Consider the following 15596-nt stretch of genomic DNA (forward strand, 5'->3'; position numbering starts at 1 on the left):
AAACCAATATTATATACAGAAGTGCCCTCTGCCAAAGAAAGAATAGAGAGGACTAATCTCGACTATTGTAACTTCATTTGTGATCTAGTTAAATTCCCTTAACCCTGTGCAACAAAGCAGTTAAAAAGATTAACCATAGATAGTAGCCTAAGAATAATAATAAAAAAAATCTAATAAGATTTGGTATTTACAAAGCAACCGAATATCTTGCTTAAATTAAATCAGGAGAAATGTTGGAATTTTTTTCCTTTTTTTTATGTCTAAAAAGAATTTCCTATATTTCAGTTTGTGCTCATCATCTCTTGTCCTTTCACTGGATGCCCCTGAAATCCATTGGATCCATTTTCTTTACTCTTTGCCCCATCAGATATTTATCCACATTGGCAAGATCCCTAGCCCCCTGCAGCCTGCTTTTCTTGAGGCTAACTAATAGCAGCTCTCTCAGTCTGTTCTCATAAGAGATGCTCCAGTTTCTTAACCATCATAGTAGCCCCTCACTGGACCTGTTGCTGCATATCCATATCTTTCTTGTGTTGACAAGCCAAATCCTTTCATTCCATCTCAGATCACTCAGAAGATTTTAGCTATCACCAAGTTGCCAATTTCTTATGCTTTGATTACAAGACTGACATGAGTCAATTTCAGGTCAAATTCTGGTCTTCTTTCTTTGATAGCTTCTGTGTCTCTTGCTTAAAAATAAATAAAAAACCCACAACTATATTCCCTCTAAATTGCAAAATATATTCCCCATAATCCACCTTCCTTAAAGGCAGATCCCCAGTGAAAAGTAGGACAAGGAACATTTACTCCAGAAATGCCTGCTAAATTCTGTTTACATACATTCAATCCTACTCCATCATGTGCAGAAAAATACTAAGTTCTCCACATCATCATAGTAATCAGTAACATTTTATATTTTGTATAATGTTCAAATTCAAAGCTTGTCAGACTTTGTGTATGAAATATTGAGGGTCAAAGAAGTGACTTAATGCTATAGCTAAGGACATTAGTAAGGCTGCAAAGAAATTTTATTTATATGCCAGAGAATGCAGAAGTGCAAGGGAGGCCCAGATACAACAAAAAATTAGTGATATTTGGAAACAGCTAACATGGTGAGCATTTTTCAAAAGTAAAGTTCAACACGCACACCAATAAATAAAAATGGAGAGAGAGAGAATCATATGGAAAGTTAAACTGTGAAGGTTGAACAAGTAATGAAGAGGAACTTGCAAACCAAAATCCAGATTAATGATCACATAGGAAACTTGAAATGCTCATGAATCATCTGGTCTCAATAATAAGCACCCTTAAAAACGATAAGAAAAAACAGTAAAATTTCTGTCTCAGTGACAGTCACTCCTGAAAAATCATAGACAATGAAGCTGTGCCAAAATATTTAAATGTTTCCAGTTCTCAGGGACAGAAAGGCTTGATTCTGAAAATTCTCTTTTGCTATTTTAGCTTTACTCTAGAAAAAAAAAAGCATGTCTGGAAGGTAAAGAACATGAACAATCAACAGCCTGGTCATGGGATTTATGAGGGACCTGATCCCGCTTTTAGGGGATCTCACGTGACACTTGGCTATGCCTTATAAAGCTGATTTTAAAAAACCATCCATTAGTTTTGATAGAAGTAAATTAATTCCCCAAAAACTGAAAATTCTGCATCTCATCTCAGGAGAAATGTAATCTGAGAAGATAGGATACCAACTGTACTATGTTGAAAAAAAAATTTAATGATATATCTTAGTGTCACTGTAACTTGAGGATGACTTTGCTATTAAGCATAACAGGCATTTTGTTGTCCATTCTGCGTGTGTGTTTCAGAATGGTTAGGCAGAAATTGGACAAGGTCATATTATGCAGGTCAGCATACACTTCAGGATATTATGCCCATTTATATCTGCCATTGGAAGTAATTTCAATTCTCAACAGCCATCCAGCTCCTCTAAGCATCCTAACCCACTGAGGATGGGAGACCCACTTTGGTGGCCTATATAAGAGTTTTCAGAATAGAACTTTTTTTCCAGCAGATTCTTTAAGTTGACCCAATTACAACTTTTTATTGCTTTAGCACTTATTACGAACAAAATAATGGAAGGAATATTTTGATTAATATTTGATTAATTTTCCCTTTTTATTATTGTATAATCCAGTTTCTATCCCTAAATAAAATGGAGTCTACAACTTCAGAAAAAAAAATCTAGAAATGAGTCTGCAAGGAACAAGGTGTTTCATCACTGTATGCATAGCTAAGGGTTCAGTTCATGCCTAGGTTTCTATAGTTTAACAAGTTACACTGAATTAACAGAGCAACAGTAAGTGTCTGTGTATATACTTTTGTAGTAATGGTGAAGTACCTCTGATCAGCCTGGCTTCTGATAGTCAGTTCCTCACTGAAATTAAATATCAGTGGTTAAAAACTAGCAACACAACTGCAAATATTTCAAAAAAAATGTTAGAGCTGTTGAAGATCATACAATAGCTTTAAAGGAATCTATGCTGTGTATAATGACATTTAATAGGGACTAACATTGCTTATTAACAAAAAAAAATCCCCAGTTTTATTTCCTACGATTAAGGTAAAGCTAAACAAAACCAGCAAGGACAAATGGACAATAATAATTTTGAATGGAAGCAGAAAACTGAAAGCGAAGATAGCAAGTGATGAAGGATTATGGGACAAGGGGAAAATGATGGGGTCCCCTAGACGATGGATTTTATCCTTCTCAAAGTCTGCAACACAATTTTTTAAAGACCAGAAATATACCTAAGATAGTAACAAACAATTCAGGAGGTTCCTGCAAAATATTGTGGTTGACATTTTGATCCAGGTGACAGATGAGCCAATGATGAGAGAGGCACTGCTAGACCTTGAACTACCAAGCAAAGACGGTCTGGTTGGAAATGTGAAGGTTAGGGGCAGTCTAACCTTCAACAAGATGCTGAAGTTCAAGATCCCTTGAGGAGGAAGCTGGTCAAGAAGTAGGATTGCGATCCTGGATTTCAAGAGAGCTAACTTTGACCTCCTCAGGGACCTACATGGAGGAATCTCCTGGACCGTAATATTTAATTCATAAATATTGGCTAATATTTAAACACCATTTCCTCCAAGCTCAGGATCTGTGCATCCCTAGAAGAAGGAAGTCAGGCAAGGGGGGCAGGAGACGTGTGTGAATGGGCAAGGAGGTCTTGGGAAAATGTACATAAGGCAAGGAGATCTTGGGAAAGCGTACATAATGTGGAAGAAGGGTCAAACCACATGGGGGGAATATAAGAACATTATCAGAGAATATAGTGAGGCATCGAGGAAGGCCAAGGCCTATTTAGAATTAAATTTAGCAAGAGATGTCAGGGGCAACAGGAAGGGCTTCTACAAATACATCAGAAGTGAAAAGAGGACTAGGGAAAGTGTGGGCCTGCTGCTGAATGGGGTGGGTGCCTTGGTGATGGAATACAGAGAAGGTAGAGTTACTAAATGCCTTCTTTGCTTCAGTTTTTACTGCTAAGTCTAGTCCCCACCAGCTACAGAGCCTGGAGGCAAGAGAGAAAATCTGGATAAAGAAAGACTTTCCCCTAGTTGAAGAGGACTGAATTAGAGGTTATTTAGGCAAATTAGACACCTACGCATCCATGGGCCTTAATGGAATACTTCCCAGGTGCTGAGGGAACTGGCGAAGAGTGGCATTATTGCTAAGCCACTCTATCATCTTCAAAAGGTCATGGAGAACAGGAGAGGTGCCAAAGGACTGGAAGAAAGCCAAAGTCACTCCAGTCTTCAAAAAGGGCAAGGAGGAGGACCCAGGAAACTATGAACCAGTCTCACCTTCATACCTGGAAAGGTGATGAAGCCATCTCTAGGCATGTCAGGAAGAAGAAGATGATCAGGAATAGACAGCACGGATTCATCAAGGAGAACTCATTTTCAACCAACCTCATAGCCTTCTACAGTGGGATGACTGGCTGGGTGGATAAGAGAGCAGTGGTTGTTGCCTACCTTGACTTAAGCAAGGCTTTCAAAGTCATCTCCCATTACATCCTCTTGCAAAAGCCCAGGAAGTGTAGGTTAGATGAGTGGAAAGTGGGGTGGATCTAGAACTGGCTGGATGGTATACCTTAGAGGGTTGTGGTAAGCGGGCCTGAGTCTAGTTGGAGGCCTGTGACGAGTGGTGTCCCGCAGGGGTCAGTACTGGGTCCACTGCTGTTCAACTTATTCATCAGTGACTTGGATGAGAGGACAGAGGACCTCAGCTAGTTTGTGGATGATATAAAGCAGGTAAGAGCAGCCAACACCCCAGAGGGCTGTGCTGCCATTCAGAGGGACCTGGACAGGTTGGAGAGTTGGGCAGAGAGAAACCTCATGAGGTTCAACAAAGGCAAGTGCAGGGTCCTGCATGTGGGGAGGAATAACCCAGGTTATTCCTCAGCAAGCAGCACAGAATCCACAACTGCAGTTGTTATTATAAGACATTTGAAGCAATAAAGATTTTCTTCTTATTTGTTCTTCATTATCACCCCATCTCCATTTGTAATGCTTTTTGGCCTTCATATGCACTTTGTTTAAATTCAGTATTATTTTGACATCTTCTGGCTCAGCAAGTTTGCAGATAATACCAAACTGGTTGGAGGGGCCAACACTCCAGAGGGCTGTGCTGCCATTCAGAGGGACCCGGACAGGTTAGAGAGCTGGGCAGAGAGGAACCTCAAGAGCTTCAACAAAGGCAAGTCTGGAGCCCTGCACCTGGGAGGAATAACCCCAGGCACCAGTAGAGACTAGGAGTTGACCTGTTGGAGGGAGATTTGGGAGTTCTGGTTGACAACATGGTTCAACCATGAGGCAGCAACGTGCCCTCGTGACCAAGAAGGCCAATGGAATCCTGGCCTGCATCAGGAGGAATGTTGCCAGCAGGTAGAGGGAGGTGATCCTGCCCCTCTGCTCAGCTCTGGTGAGGTCGCACCTGGAGTATTGGGTGCAGTTCTGGACTCCTCTGTGCAAGAGGGGCATGGAGCTTCTTGAGAGGGGGTAAGCATAAAGCAACAAAGATGATTAAGGGACTGGAGCATCTATCTTATTAGGAAAGACTAAGCGAGCTGGGCCTGTTTAGCCTAGAGAAGAGAAGTTTGAGAGGGGATCTTATCAATCTGTACAATGACGGGAAATGTAAAGAGAAATACGTCACGGGAGAATGTAAAGAGAATCGGGCTAAACTCTTCTCAGTGGTGGCCAGCAACAGAACAAGGGGTAATGGGTACAAACTGAAACACAGGAAGTTTCATCTGCATTTGAAGAACTTCTTTACTGTGAGGGTGACAGAGCCCTCCTCCTCTGGAGATCTTCCAGCCTTATCTGAACGCGATCCTGTGCCACGTGCTCTAGGTGTCCCTGCTTGAACAGGGGGGTTGGGCTAAATGGCATTTAGAGGTCCCTTCCAACCTCAACCATTCTGTGATGCTGAAACTGGAATTGCTTATTACCAGAAGAAAATTCAGGGAGAATATAGTCCGACTGAAAAAGAACAAAATAAATATATGCTGCAAAGAGCTGTAAAAAAAAGAAAGGGAGAATTTTAAGTGGAGGATGTAGCCATGGAAAGAGTAGTTTGATACAACTCTGAGAAGCTGTAATGCCCAGAGCAGGTTAGAATGTGTTCACATATTCGCAAATGAGGAAAATAAGATGATATTTTAATAATAATAATAACAATAATAAGAAAAGCTGAAGACCCAAGACGAAACAACATTTAAGTATTTACAAAATAAAAGGTATTTGCATTCAGTGTCTGTTAAAATTCACTTCAGAATCTTCAGGATGAATATGGGTGATCTGCAGGAACCAAGAGATTTATCTGGAATATTGGCATTTTTGTGAGATGCAATTTGCATCAGGAGACTGGAAGGTTTGCTACATACTATGCATATTTTGAGGAAAAAGAAAAAACGGCGACTTTCTGATCAACAATACTAAATTCAGCAACAGGTAAATACTTAAAATCACTGAAAAACAGTCACTTTCTGAAGATTCCATAAAGAAAAAAAAAAGAAGAAAAACAGTTAATGAGAACTAGTCAGTCTTGACTCATCAGTTATGGCAGTTTTTCACTTAAAGGTCAGAATCCTCAACTGGCATCAGTTAAAGCAGAGCTACTAACTGGAAAGAGCAATACAAAATGAGGTCCTGCCCCCTGTCTTCCTTAGATCAGATAACAAGCAAAATTTAGGGCAGTGGGAGCATGAGGATTTTGGAGCAGGAAGAAGTCTGTGCTACAATATTTTATCTTCCACTGAGAAAGAGAAGTTAGAGTTCAGTGAATGCTCCCAATCTTAGTGTTATCCCCTTCTTCTCTTTTCCGAAGACAACACAGATGAAAGACACCTGGTGTCTAGTCATTCTGCCTAAGTCTGAGCTCAAACAGAAGAGAGAATATGTCTCTTCCAGGCTGATTATCTTCTGTCTTCCTCCTTTTATCAAGATGCAAGGTACTGAGAATAATGAAACTTCCTAGTGTAAGCTATCTTGTTACATGTGCAGAAATGATTGAAGAAGAGATGGACAGAGTTTCTATCAGGGAAGACAGGAGTGCTCAAAAGACCCAGTGGAAAGAAATCTGTATTATATGACTCAATAGTCCACTATTATAAACATAACATTTTAACAATGATCCATGTCAATACTCCCTGTGATATTAGTGTGCTTTCTTTTACTATTTCTTCTCTCTTCAATCTTTCTACCATTGCGTTTCTTTGCCTACCCCATGCTTCCCTATGCACATTTTTGCAGATTTTTTTTAACTTCTCTGTCAGCCTTCCTCTGACAATCTGAATGAACAAACTGAACAAACTTTGAAGGACAAACTGAGCCCCTTCTTTATTCACATTTTCTTTTGCTTTACTTATTCATCTTTGTATTTCCTTTTCATGGTTTAATGGGAGCACTGGCGTCGCCTTCTTCTTGAAATGATACCAAGTTGTCTGTGTGTGAAGTACTCTGCACATACTCCAATAGGGTAAATATGATAGCAGCAACCATCTTCCCAAATAGTTATTTTGGGAAAGCTTTTATCAGAGGAAAAAGGTGATCTCCTATTGACGTACGTTTTCATCTTTAGCAGCTCACATACTCTAGTGATGTCATCCTCTGGCACTAAGTGCAACTGAAAAAAAAAGGCTGTCCTTGAGGTACAAAGCCTGAAGGATGTTAGTTTTTTTAAAAATTGAAGTGGCATTTATTTCTCTAATATTCAGTCTGAACTTCCCAAACGACAGCATGTAATTGTTGTCACTTTTTCTGTTATCTGTCACCTTAGTAACTGTCCTTAAAAATATTTATAGGCCATTGTTAAGAGTGCTCCTTAGCCTCTTCTTCACTGTATTCAACAAGCACAACTTTCCATGTCTACTCTAACTAGCTGTATCCTGAAACAGGGGACCCGGAACTGGGTACAGAATCAAAGACAGGGTCTTACCAGTGTAAAGCAGTGAGGGAACTTCTCTTAACTTCTCTTGATCTGCTGGCCAATTCCACTTAACGTAACTAAGTTTGAGGTTTCCTTTTTTTTTTTTTTTTCAGTGATATCATGATGGGTCATATTCATCTTGACCCTGCTACCACCCCGTAACTCCATGGTGCTTTCCATCAGGACTCCTAGGCATCTCAGCCAGTACTGATGCATGGAATTACACTCAGATACAGAATTTTGCATTCATTTAAGATAATGACAGAACTAGGAATGAGCCTGTGTCTTCTGTGGAGCAGCACAGTATTATTACATGAAGAAAGACTAAGCAAACTAGGTCTGCTTAGCCTGGAGAAGAGAAGATTGAGAGGAGATCTGATTAATATGTATAAGTACCTGAGGGGAGAATGTAGGGAGGATGGGGCCAAACTCTTCTTGATGGTGGCAAGTGATAGGACAAGGGGTAACAGGTACAAGCTGAAACACAGGAAGTTCCATCTCCATGGGAGGAAGAACTTCTTTCCTGTGAAGGTGCCAGAGCCCTGGAACAGGCTGTCCAGAGAGGTTGTAGAGTCTCCTTCTCTGGAGATCTTCAAAACCCGCCTGGATACTACCCTGTGCCACGTGCTCTAGGTGTCCCTGCTGGAGCAGGGGGGTTGGACTAGATATCTCTAAACATTTGTCAGATTTTCAAAAGAGTTGAGGACCAAAAACCTCTTTCTTCCCTGTGCTAGAAACAAGGAGACAGTAAGGCATTTCTGGTATCTGATAAGCACCAACAAAGAGTTCAGGGTTGAGCAGTCAGACATCATGTATTTTGCCATAGATATGGAGAAGAGCAAGGGTAAGTTAGAGTTCAGGACAAGTGGCACAAGATTCATGTCAAATCTCTACCTGTCAGTTGCTGAGTGCTTTTGAAAATTTGATGCTTCATCTGACTGAAGAGTGATTGAGGTGTATTAGAAATACAGACTCAGTTGTCAAAGAACACTAGAAAAACTGTCCTGGATTTTTTTTTAATCTACTTATTCTCCAAAAAGAATAATGATTTTGCTGTAAATGGTATCATTAGGCTACGTTTGGCTATGTGTATTACCTGAAAATAGAGAATCTACAGTAAAACATGCAGGTCAATCTAAATTCATGCTGATTAAAATTTCATACACTCACCACCAGATACTCACAACATGGCAGAGAAATATATGTGACAAAGATTGCAGAGATTTAGTTCTTACTCATTAGATTTGTTTCCTTATCCCTCCACCTAGGAATCAAAGCACTGAAAAAATTAGTAGTTGTGTGAACTAATGAAAGTTTTAGAGTTGTTAGAATAAGAAGAAAGTAATAGCAGAAAATAAGACTTTTGAATAACTGAATGATCAAATGGCTCTACAAAGTACCTCATGGAGGTCCAATCTCTGGTCATATGGCATATATTTCTATGACAGACTCTGATATTCTGAAATGTTTTTATATGATGCCATCACTCCCTACAAGGCATATTGTCATCTGTCATTTGGCATTTCAGTGTATCACATCACCTTATGCTTCCCTGGGTTGCTCACTTTTATGTGATTTATCACACATCTCTGAAACTTATTTTTATACCTACTGATTCTATGGAAGGACTGTGTGCTGCCGTATATTGAAGGCGAACTGAAGGTGATTCTTAAGCCCAAGGGAGAAATTTGTTCATTTAATTTCCTTGACCCCACTCCCTCATCAGTTCACTGTGGGAGGATAATTTTGCTTTCTGCTCCTTAATTCACATTCCTTGTCCCCATTCCTGAGTCCCCAGGAACAGTTCAGTGTCCTATGTATGCAAGAACTTCCTGTTTCTCTGATAGTTCTTGAGGGAATGCCAATATTCTAGAGGTCATTTGAGGATAAAATCTTCCTCTCTCCCCGCCCTCCCCACCCCCCAAAAAAAGGAGGTAGGGGGCCAAAATTTCAAGAATCCAAACCTATCCAAATCAGAGATTGATGTAGCATCTGCACTGGTTATATGTCTAAAGTCCTAAACAATCTTTCAGACTTTTTTGGGCTTCCATTATCACTCCCAGAGGAAATGATTTTCAGAGAGCAGCTGGCCCTTGAAATCTTGAGTGCAACACATATACGCACAGTCCTAGCATTATTTTCTCACTCCATATACATACATACATACATACATACATATATATATAAAGAGTAGGCTGGAGATTGAGCTGGAGAAAGCGAAGGTGGAAAGCTAAATTATGTAATACACCCCCTCTCCCACCCTTACCCACAGCAAAACAAGTGAGGTAAGAGCAAGACAAACGTTCGTGGCAGGTGGCAATGCATTCCCAAGGAGAAAAATGTCACTAGGGAAATCTAAAAAGAACTCCAAAGCACTTTCACCCCCTTTCCCTCCCCATCAAGACCCCTTCCCTTCCTTCCTCTCTGCCTCCATCTCCTTCCTCTCGCTCCCCGCTTCTGCCCCCTCTCTTCTCCTCCTCATTCCCTTCTCCTCTCCTTCCCCGCCTGCTCCCTCCACCCCCAACTCTTTTCAGCAAGAGCTGTGTCCGGACCAGGACTATATTTTTGCAATTCAACAGTCCAGCACTACTGATGGAGCATGGCTCCTGCTGAAAAAAATCAAGTGAAACAGAAGCTGGAAATGTGCACTCACACACATGAGAAGAAAGCAGGTTTGCTCTTTTACTCGAAGAAACTGAAGCAGATTTCTTCCACTGCCCCATGAGACCTTTGCCGAGAGTCTTTGCAAAGAAAACTAGTGCTGCTTTAGAAAGGGGAAGAGAGAATGGGATGGGAAAGAAAAGAATTGCAAATATCTATATGAAAGAGAAACATTGTGCCAGTTCATGTAGATGTGTGGGTGCATGGATGTGAGAAAATATGTAGGCAATGATGAGGTTGGAGGGAGAGCTTGATATATTCTTTTATCGAGGAAAGACATGTGAATGCAATTCGCGGACAAGGACATCCAGCTCAGCCCAAGAGCAGAAGGGGGAGGGGAGAGGGAAGGGGGAGGGGGCTGCTATTTCTAAAGACATTCGCACAAAGAGGGTGGCAAATGCTGTGAGCATCTTTAAAGGAAGCTTTCTGGAGATCTAGAGAGAAAGAGAGAGAGAAGCCCAAAGAAGGAAAGAAAGGGGCTATGATTTCCTTGTCCTATTGCTTTGTCTCTGGCTCCCTCTGGCTCTGGAAGATTAGCCACAGGACGCAAAGATGCCCAGCTGGTCACTGCATGCCCAAGTTCAGTTTAGCTGGTGTTTCTCTCCTGTTTAGCCCTGCTTTCTCTGAAGGGGAGGACTCTCAGCCCGACAGCCCTTTAGTTTAACCTGAAGAGCGTGTTCCGCCTCTTTACCCATCCTAAAAGCTTGCTGGAGGTGGAGGAGCGAGGGAAAGAGGATAATTTGAAAGTGCCTGACGAATGCTGGATGCCAGACGGAGGCAAACGCTCCTGTGGACAAAGCAAGAAAGGACAGCACAGACTGATTTAATTGCTGTTTTCCCTTTTTTTTTTTTTTTTTTTCCCTCCCTATTCTTCTGGAGCTTTTTTGAAAACACAGCACAAACCAGAACACCAACCCCGAAGCCCCAACCCCTTGGCTAGCTCTTATGGGAATGAAACACTCCTCCCGCTGCCTGCTCCTCAGGAGGAAAATGGCGGAGAACGCCGCCGAGAGCACCGAGGTAAGGACACAAGCAGAGCCCTGCACCCTGGCCCTCGCAGGCTGGGCTGCAGAGCCTTCTGCAGCGCAGAAAGTGCAGGGGAACTTCCCAGCTCCTTCCGCTTTCCCCCGGCGCCGGTGCTGCTGCGATTTCCTGCATGTGCCCCCCTCACCCTCCGGTTACGTCCTCACGGAGAACTTCGCGCCCAGCGGACCCTTGTAGGTCAGGCAGAGGAGATGCTCTGTGGTGTGTATACAGGGGCCGGGATTTCGTGGTGGGGATGGTTATTTTGAGGGGCTGAGTGGGAAAAAAAATATATATATATATTTCTGCAGCACCTTGGCCAGCTCCCAGAGTTTTCCGCCGGGAGAGAGCCGTGGAGGGCTTTTTGGCAGGAGCGCTTGAGGGGGTTGCAGAGAATGTGTTTCTGCAGCACTGTGGGTATCACAAAGTGGAGCTGCCCGAGGCTAGGGAAGGGCACAGCAGCTTTGCCCCGCGAGCCCGACTGGCCCGAGTTGTGCAGAGGAGTGATTTGCCTCGCACTGGGACTGAGATGGTGCCCTCAGAACTCTCCAGGTTTCTGGGAGAAAAGAGAGAAGCTGCATAATTCACCCTTCCCTCAACCTTTCCCATCTCAGTCGCAGGGGGGCTGAGCAGCAGGCTCAGTCCCTTTCCTCACGTTGCCTTGACTTCACAGAGGCTTCTCAAGGGACAGGCGTAATGTGCCAAGTCTTTTCCATATGTGGAAGGCAGCAGGATGCGGTCCCAGCCCCTGGGAGCGTATGATAGGGAGCCAGGCGAAAGCATGAGTGCACGCCAAACTCCCTGTTTCTATTAATAGCTTGTGCTTAGCATTCTGCCTCCACATTTGACATACGGTTACCCGATATGCAGCATGGCCATGTATGGACTCCCAGGGACGTTGCACACCAACCAGCTTCAACAGTTTTCCCCTCACATGCATAAATTACACTGATGTCCCTCCCCAGTTGCTCTGCAGAGATACTAAAGAACACAAGTATCACTCCAGTGTGACTGAGCACTTGACTATTCCATTATTCCTTCTTCCAGTCTACAGAGTCTCTGCAAAATTGCTCTTCCTGCCACAAAGTCTTCATAGTGGATACCCTGCTCCCTTGTTAATCTCACATTTTTCCTCCTAATGCTGCTATCTCTGCAAAGTAAGACATACTTGACCTTCGTAAACGTAAAAAATGCCTCTTTTGCCATGCCAGGTACAGAGCAGCATTAATGTCATTTAAGCAATAAATCAAAGAACATGCCTGTTACCACATTGCAGTCCCCTCAAGTACAGCCTGCAGAAAAGCCATCTATAAATAGCAAGGAGTCAGGCTACACAACTGTACACTGTCAAACTGTCCTAGTACTGACAGCAAATATTGTATTAAGGGTCCCAGGATCTCAGCAGTATTGCAAGTAGAAAGGTAGATTGACAAGCAGTTGTTTCCAGATTCATTCTTTGATAAAATTTGACCTTAAATAGCAACAGGGGTTCAGGTGAGAGGAGCTCTCTAAATTTTCCTCTTCTATTTCAACTCAGTATTTGTACCTATTGTTTAAATCCATTTGTCTTTCTGTTTGTGCAATGCTGTACACACTGCAATATGCTTTTACAGAAAAAGGCTTTCTTAACAACAGCAGTTTCATCCCAAGCCTGTATACCAGTCAGGAGAATATGCAAATAGCAAATGCTGTCTTACTTCTCCTTAAAGTATTTGTCAGTGACAGATTCATGAAATGAGGATGAAACTACTGCAGATTAGGCATCTTCTATTGTGCTTCTACATTTAGAAAGGCAGAGTCAATATGCTCATAACACATAACAGAATGTTTTCTAGTTTATTAATTTTCAGGTAATTGATGTTAAGCTTTGTTTTTCTACTGAGAGGCTTAGTCTGAACAATTAGAAATGTACTAGAGAAAATATACCAAGACCTTTGCAGCTCTTGCACTAGTCAAGCAAAATAATATGATAGCAATTTGACCCTCAGGTCTATATTTCTTTAACTTTTTCCTGAAAATAGCAAATGTTGTGTGACACAAAGAATGTGAGACAAAGCATCCCACTTTTGGATTTATCACAATGAGGATTATATAGGAGGAAATTTAAAAACAGTATAAAATGCATCCATTTGAAACCAATGGGGCTTAACTGATACACACGATGATCCAATAATTATTACATAATATTAATATTATGCCATTATATATGCCAATATATGCCATTAATATTAATTATGCCATTGTAATAGGAAAAATAGGAAAAATGTCAGGTAGACATAGACAGATGAACCATTAAAACATCTAAAAGGTGATCAAAATTCTCCATTGCCAAAAGACTGAAAAACCTTCTGGATCTTAACCAGATTGATTTCAAGTTCAAATGAGACAATTAGGTACGTCACAACTTAAAAATAACAATATACAAGTTCATTGAAACCCAGCACAGTTGAAAGCAGATAAACCAAGCATTCAAGGTCTAGTATGGCATGTATTCTGCTTCAGTAGTGGGACGGTTCACAAAAAATGTATTAAGACAAAGTATAGGCATATTGTATCAGAAAAATTTTGTTCACTTTATTAGTTCTTCTGTTGATCACAGTGCAAGGTTAATATCTGAAAGAACTTAAATAAAAGCAGACAAGAAAAAAAAACACATTTTAATACAAACTTCACAAAAAAAAACGTTACAAAAGAGCAGGAAAGCAATAGTTCCCAGTCAAGAGGACTCTTAATGCTATCAAGGCAGCCACAGAAGTGTGCTCTCAGATTTTACAGACATTTATATTATCAATATACCATAGTCTTATATTTTGATCCAAAGCCTCAATAAGTGTATGAAAATTTAGCCACTAGTGCTGTTGGGTCTTGGAACAGTCTTGGAATGTTTTTGCAATTTTATTCAGCAAGTATATTAGTCAATGTCTGCCAGCATTTCAACGAGGACCCTGAGGACCCTAAGTTTCAGTGGTTTTGTTGTTGTTGTTGTTTTGATGTGAGTGCTGTGTTTTTAGCAGCCTGTGAATAGTGCTTTTTGGAAAAATTAAACTCAAGGGTCATAAAGCCACACTTTTTTTTTTCTGTTTAGAATCTCTCTGAAGGCCTTAGAAGTGGCAACCTTGCAAGAAAGATTTCATTTCCTTCTTAGAGGAGTGCACAGCGAAAACGAAAAATATTCTGAAAATCTTAATTCCCCCAGATGATCCCATAAACTTCAAGAGAAGTTCCACTGGAGAAAAAAAAAAAAAAAAAAAAGCTGTAGAATCACTCATTAAAATACAGAATTAATCTTCTGTATCTTTAGTCAAGAAAAAAGCCTTGTCTACATAAAACAGATTCCCTCTGGGAGTAATCAAAGATCATCAGACAGAAAACAAAATAGAAGAGAATTCTTTTTTGTACATATGCATGAAGATTCTCCCAAATTCACAGTGCTGATCTGCTGTGTATTTCAATTTCTGTTTGTTTTTTTTTCTTTCTTCTTTTTAATGTATCTGAGCATGCAGGCAAGTCATATTAAAAGTTAGTAATAATTAATATCCCTGATATCAGTGATGGGAACCAAACTGAAAGAAGTGAGTAGAAGTGTGCATAATTGTGGTTTGGGAACCAGTCAAGTTCCCCGTACCACTACAACCAGTACAAAACTCCACAGTTCATATGTACATACAACAGAGATATACATGCAATGGGTTAGCCTCTGCCAGAAATCATCATTTCCATACAGAAAACAAACAAAAAAACCTCTAGATTCTAGGATCTCAAAAGGGGCTCTTTCTGTACGACACAATTTCACATAATGTCACAAATTTCAGTGAAATAATAAAGAGCAAGTCTTATGCTGAAAATTTTGCAATGTCTTTTGAGCAAAAGTATGCCTGTTGCATAGCTGAGAATAGAGAAATTAGGCAATTTATGAATGGTAGTGAAACAAACTTGGAGTTCTACCTGAATGTCCTATTACATAAATCTTCTTTTCTGAATTGAAAAGGACTACATTTTTCCTTTTGATGGTTTGGTGTATTGGGTATAATAGAAGAGTTGTAATTCTTCCCTATTCAAATGAATGTAATCTCCTCATGGAATACGGATCTGTGAAAGTATTTACACTGTCATTTGGAGTGGGGAGATTACACTGTCCTAGTTGCAGGAAAGCCAGTCAAACCACTACTAAGAGAAGAATAGGTCATGTTGCAGATAGTTAGGGTTCGGCGGCCAGAAGATATCGTGCTGTACGGAAATATGTTGAAATCATGAGCTCCTGCATGTGATTCATGAATAGGAATATGGTTTTCCACTCAATAAATTATCAAAGTATAACTTAACAGAGGCAGAGCAAGAGAAAGGCAGTGTGCCTAGCACAATATATTCATTTTATTCAATAACCTAAATAAAAAAAAATCAGTAAAGTTCTGTTACCAGTTTTGCCAATGAATGATTTTAGGCATATAATCTAATCTCC

At 40.8% G+C, this 15596-nt stretch overlaps 1 protein-coding gene across 1 annotated transcript in view; it reads left to right on the plus strand.

Moving 5' to 3' along the window:
- The first annotated feature begins 10977 nt into the window (after window positions 1-10977).
- PRMT8 (protein arginine methyltransferase 8) overlaps window positions 10978-15596 on the plus strand; it is a 64978-nt gene continuing 60359 nt past the window's right edge. Inside the window, exon 1 of the mRNA XM_010214030.2 lies at window positions 10978-11134. Within this exon, the coding sequence (XP_010212332.1) occupies window positions 11060-11134 (75 nt within the window). The 5' untranslated portion in view covers window positions 10978-11059. The remainder of the gene's footprint in view (window positions 11135-15596) is intronic.

The sequence above is a fragment of the Tinamus guttatus genome, unplaced genomic scaffold (assembly GCF_059628265.1).
Source record: "Tinamus guttatus ecotype Peru unplaced genomic scaffold, ASM5962826v1 Tinamus_guttatus_pri_ptg000408l, whole genome shotgun sequence".
Lineage (NCBI taxonomy): Eukaryota > Metazoa > Chordata > Aves > Tinamiformes > Tinamidae > Tinamus > Tinamus guttatus.